The sequence below is a fragment of the Ammodytes marinus genome (assembly GCF_949987685.1).
Source record: "Ammodytes marinus genome assembly, chromosome: 3".
Taxonomy (NCBI): Eukaryota; Metazoa; Chordata; class Actinopteri; order Uranoscopiformes; family Ammodytidae; genus Ammodytes; species Ammodytes marinus.
Window position 1 is genome coordinate 33,634,818 of NC_137232.1, and position 5,923 is coordinate 33,640,740.

The following is a 5,923-nucleotide window of genomic DNA, read 5'->3' on the forward strand; positions in this document are numbered from 1 at the left end:
TAATGTTTAGATCGCATGTGACTGTATAATAGCCTATATATAATATAATAATAATATATATATGTGTATCTGAATCTCTGTTGAAAATGTTAAGTTTGTTTTATGTGTTTTCTGCAATGTTATAGGGAGGATGACATTTTTAAAGCCAATGTCCAGTACATTTTTTAGGTTTGAGGCTTAATCTAAGTCTCTTAAATTACAAGGAAAACTGTCTACACTTGGCCCAACTAAATGTCTTTCATTGAGATAACTTACCATTACATAAGAATGATAAGTTATCGTAACATAATATAATGAGTTGGCTCAAATGTCAAAAAAATCTAGTGAAGAAATTCGCCTTTGAAATTTGAGTCCCCTTAATTTTTCCGACTGCTTTATTTAGACCCTTAAATGCATGTTTTTTTTTTTTGGATTGCACACTAAAACGAACTAAAACTCAAATGCTAGTCACATGGATTTCAAACACATCAGCTCATCTGTCCCCTTATTAAACTCAGCCCTGAAGTAAAACCCTTTTCCCTTTCCCTTCTACTCGTCTGACACGGACAGACGGCTGAAAATGGGCAGTCTGCGGCCCTCAAAGCTCGGAGACTCTGTGCCACTGGACGCAGAACTGATAGAGCAGGAGGACGTGTAGCCTTCTTCGGACAGAGAATCGGCCGAGGAGCACCGCTGTAAGCCCGGCGGTGCGTTCGCGGTCGGCGCGGGCATTTGAAACGGCAGATTTGGCTTTTTGGAAGGGTACGTAGACTCATTGACCGCGTAGAAACGAAGGCCTGAATTTAAATCGCCGCTGCTGTCTACGGGCAAATCGGAAACGCCGGAAAACGGGTAATTGTGATTCTTAAGGGAGGCGGTCGTGTCAGGGTACAGCGGGGAGAAAAGTTCAGGGCTTTCGGTGGCAGACGGGGGAGGGGACACGGAGTTTGCCCGGGCGAAAAGGAGCGAAGTCGAATTCCCCATGTCCAAATCTAGTGGCTGGAAAGTTTGTGGAGTGGAGGAAAAGCCAGCGAAGCTCACACTGTGACGTAGGAAGGGCCGGAGCTTGTTGTGTTTAGGAGGAGGATTACCGGCTTGCAAAATCTCGTCTGCGTTGTGGATGAAATGGCACCTAGCGCCATACGGGCAAAACCCGATGGTATGGAAGGTACGGCAGGGCTCGGTTTTGTATTTGGGGTGTCGGCTGAGCCCTCTCATCTCATCCATGCCGTGAGCGAACTGGCATTTGGCGCCGTACTTGCACGTGCCGCTCTCCTCGAACGTGCGGCAAAGCTCGGTCTTGTAGCGAGTGGAGATGTGAGGTGGGGGGGTTACGGGCTCTGTTGCTGCAAGTTGAAGTGGTGATGGTGGGGTGAGTTTGGAAGCAATGGAGGAAGACAGGGAGGTATTGGATAAGCACAAGCCAGGTGGAGGGAGCAGAATTTTGTCATCTCGAAGGCTATTAACGTTGCTGCTGCCTTCGATCATGCTAACGGACCGGTCCACTCTGAATGGTATGTGGCTTAGCGCGGACCTGGGCAGTTGATTTTGGGCCTCGCGGTTCCATTGCATTTGCTGCTGAGCTGTGGAAGTAGGGGCCATGTTGCTGAGGCCACTGCCCCAAAACGAAGAGGCGGAATCGGGCATCATATCAGCAGAAGAGGGGGTGCTACTCCCGGAGATGGAAGAGTTGTTGTGGTTGAATTTGGAGTTAGGCAGGGAGACAGGGCAGAGAGAGTGGCGGCGTTGAAATCCAAGGACTCTGAGGCTGTGTTGAGATTGCTGGTTCTGAGTGAGTTGATTCTGGAGTTGCTGAAGTTGCTGGAGTTGCTGCTCCTGTTGTTGCTGCAATGTTGTTGCTCCCATTGACGAGCCATCTGTTGCCTCCAGGCCGCGGAAATTCTGTCACACAAAAGAAGAAAGGGAGAAGAATGAGTGAGTGAATGAATGGGTGTGTGTGTGTCAGAGTGTGTGTGTGTGTGTGTGTGTGTGTGTGTGTGTGTGTGTGTGTGTGCGTGTGTGTGAGGCTGTTTTGCATTCCTGGAGCACTGGAGCAAGACAAGGGAGATTTAAAAACACACACACACACACACACACACACACACACACACACACACACACACACACACACACACACACACACACACACACACACACACACACACACACACACACACACACACACACACACACACACACACAGCTTTAGCAACAGGGAGCGAAAGGTTTGGATAAGAATAGTTTTACCTTTGAAAATATTCTAAACTTGAGAATTATGTTTTTAATATTGAAAAAAACAACTTGTATATTTGAAACAGTTAAAAGTGAGGAGACTTTTTAACATAACTGTATCCTATTTTAACACACACACACACACACACACACACACACACACACACACACACACACACACACACACACACACACACACACACGCTCATGTCATTAAATAATTTGTATATTTTTGCTACTTTTATAGCTTATTTAAAAATGTTTTATGGTATCCAATTCCTTTTTTAACCTTAAAAGCATGTAACTGCTAAGAGACCTATCCTGCTGTTTTAAACCCTTGATTAAGAAAACCATTTAAAACACACTTTTAAGTGGTTTTAAAAGACAATTAGGGACATTTTTTGGAAAGCACACAATACTCCCAAAAAATAGTTTACTTTTCTTTAATACAAAACTTTCAAGCTGAATATTTGAGGTCTAAACTAAAAACTTCAGTAAAGAAATTTTCAAACTCTATTCGAACCAAATTTTTTAAACGAAAACAAACTGACAGCTCTAGTATCTACAGACTCTAGGTCATTTTTTGGGGAAGTGTACACAACCTCTCATATACGTTTTTACAATATAAAACAGGTATTATAATAACTAAAGTAAGATTGAAGCCAAATGCCTTCAGCTCTGTTCAAAAAGCTGCAGTTAGATCTCAAGATTACATTCAACATGTACTTTTTCCTCAACCGACAAACTCATACCTTAAGATGATTGAAATATATGCAAAAGAAACCTTTTATCTCTTAGTTAATGAAGCACTAATTACTAATAATGGATAGGATTTATATAGCGCTTTTCAAGGCACTCAAAGACGCTTTACAGGGTTCCAGGTTCCATTCATTCACACACAGTCATACTGGTGGTGGTAAACTACCATAGTAGCCACAGCTGCCCTGGGGCAGACTGACGGAAGCGTGGCTGCCATTCAGCGCCTACGGCCCCTCCGACCACCACCTCAAACACACAGCAGTCATATGAGGCAAGGTGGGTGAAGTGTCTTGCCCAAGGACACAACAACCATGACACAGGTGGCAGAGCGGGGATCGAAACGCCAACCCTTGGATCATTGGCCAACCAGCTTAACCACCTGAGCCACGGTTGCCCACTATTCTTCAATAACTTCCTATAAACTTATATTTATAAACGTAATGTAACTTTTAACCCCTTTAACCCCATATTATGTCCCATATAATTGAAAGTTAACTGAAACTGACCAAAGCAGAGATATTTGTTCCATGTTAAGAAGATTACATTTCAAAAAGTTACATTATCCCCCAATAGATGAAGTAAACTCAAAAATAATTCAAGAGACCAGTCTGGATTTTTCTTCAATCTTCCTCTCTACATTACTTAATAGAAATGCTCTAAATGACAATATTTTTTGGGGGAATTTGGTAGAAATGTTGTCAGTAGTTTGTAGAATAAAACCAAAATGTCTATTCTACTCAAACATATGCCTATAAATAGTCAAACGAGAGACACTGAACATTTGTAGTGGTCTCTTAATTTTTTTCCAGAGCTGTACATGCAAATAAAAATGTGATTATGTAAGTTAAGGAGACAATACTTAAATATAACTTCATATAAACTTACAAAATAATTGAAAACTTAACCCCCAGCTATACAAAGTAGATATTTGTTGTGTCCATTAGTCAGACAGAAATCCATAAAGAACTACACATTAAAAACTACAAATAAAAACAGTTTCAAAGTGTCATTGCTTGTTCTTCTTCTTACCTTACAAAACTCCTCGTCAAGTTCCAGGAAAGGCGTCAGAAAGTCGGACGGCATTTTTGAAAACCACCGTCGATTCAACGCTGGATGTCTGGTTCCCAAAGGGGGGGGGGGGGGGGGGGGGTGAACGAACAATCTCTCAGTCCCAAAAAGGAGCACGAGATTGGGGTACAAAAACTGCTTCTTCTAGGGAGTTAAAGGTATTTCAGTTTTGCCCTGTGAAGTTGGTTTAGAAGCTGCTTTTTCCGAGAGTTGAAAGATGTCTTTTAGGTAGAGTTGTGAGCTTTGTAGAGGGTTTGGGAGTCGAGGAGAAATTTTTCAACGTGACCCCCAAGACGAAAGTTCTTTGACCATCTGTTGGAATCTGCTTAAATAGTTGGGGAAACCCCCCTCTAGCCGAAAAGACCCAACCCCAAAAAACACCCACTCACCCCCTGCCTGTGTTCCTCAGGGGGCAGGGCAGGGAGTGTGTGTTAATGTGTGTTAATGTGTGTGTGTGTGTGTAGTGGGGGGTGGGGTCCTGCATTGTAATGTGGTGTGTGTGCTTGAATGTGTGTGAGTGAGCGTGAATGTGTGTGTGTGTGAGTGTGTGTGTGAGAGAGCTCTGTGTGTGTGTGTGTTTGTGAATGTTCGTGCGAGAGAGAGTGTGTGTGCGCGTCTCGTTGAATGTGTGTGTGTGTGCTTCTGTCTTCTGTGTGTGTGTGTGCGTCTCTGTTTGTGTGGGTGTGTGCTGGGGGGCAGGGTGGGCACAGAATTGTAGGAGTGGAGGAGGGAGTGAGTTGAATGAAGCTACGTTTCTAAAACCATTCATTAGAAATCCTTAGAGATGCATTCTTCCCCCGAGCGCCCGTCCCCTTTACTTTGTGTAGAATCGATACTGCTGGGGAGATAATCACCATAAGTGTTGCACATACACACATCGTTTGTCCAGTTAAAATGCATCGAATATTTAACTTAACATATAATTATAAGTTTATTTGGTATGTAGGCTACTTGTGTGTGTGTTTGCATGTGTGTGTGTGTCTGTGTGAGTGTGTGTGCATGTGTGTGTGTGTGTGTGTGTGTGTGTGTGTGTGTGTGTGTGTGTGTGTGTGTGTGTGTGTGTGTGTGTGTGTGTGTGTTTGAGACAGGAAGGGAACGTGTCATAGTTGTTCTATGTAAGATATTCACACTAAAATAGTAGTTTTTCATAAGATTTTTCAATTGCTTTTTGTCCACAATAACCACTTGTCCACTGTTACTTTTTCTCTAAACACGATGGTTGCGTTCTGAATCGCATACTTTCTACTATATAGTACGGTAGAAAAAAGATTTAGGATGTCCCGATTCTTGTGGCCAGATTTAGGATGGTTAGAAGTACCCGGATGTCCTACTTCATGCGGCCAAGATTGTTAGTGTTGAAAAGTGCATCCTATTTGGGCGATTCTGACCCACAATCCAGTGCGCACGTGAAGTGACGTAACATCGACGAAGCCTCCATATGAAAACAAACGGGGATGCGACGGATATAAAAGCAAGAGGCAAGATCAAGGCGCAATGTAATGATGAAATAAGAGAGAAAAGTATGTCCCAATAGTATGCCTACTGCATCCTAACTAGATTCTTTTTATCGTCGGATGTAGTATGTAGAATAGAAAAAAGAAAGAGTATGCGATTCGGAACGCAACCTCTGCTACTGCCTGCCTCCTACATTCACGCCAGAATGTCAACTAAAACCAAAACACAATCGTAATAACTATTTGGCTCATTATTTAGACATGGCAGGGGCGCCCTTTGCTCAGTGGAAATTTGGTAGAAATGTTGTCAGTAGTTTATATTATAAAACCAAAATGTTCATTCTACTCAAACATATGCCTATAAATAGTCAGACACATAGACAAATAGAGAGACACTGAACATTTGGAGTGGTCTCTTAATTCTTTCCAGA

General features: G+C 42.8%; 1 protein-coding gene across 1 annotated transcript; it reads right to left on the reverse strand.

Moving 5' to 3' along the window:
* Positions 1-528: 528 nt before the first annotated feature.
* On the reverse strand, positions 529-4,053 carry LOC307271329 (mRNA decay activator protein ZFP36; the record flags this gene model as incomplete). Its single annotated transcript, XM_080053747.1, has 2 exons — positions 529-1,881; positions 4,000-4,053. 2 exons carry the CDS (start codon positions 4,051-4,053, stop codon positions 529-531), a joined length of 1,407 nt encoding a protein of 468 aa, XP_079909873.1.
* Positions 4,054-5,923: the final 1,870 nt, after the last annotated feature.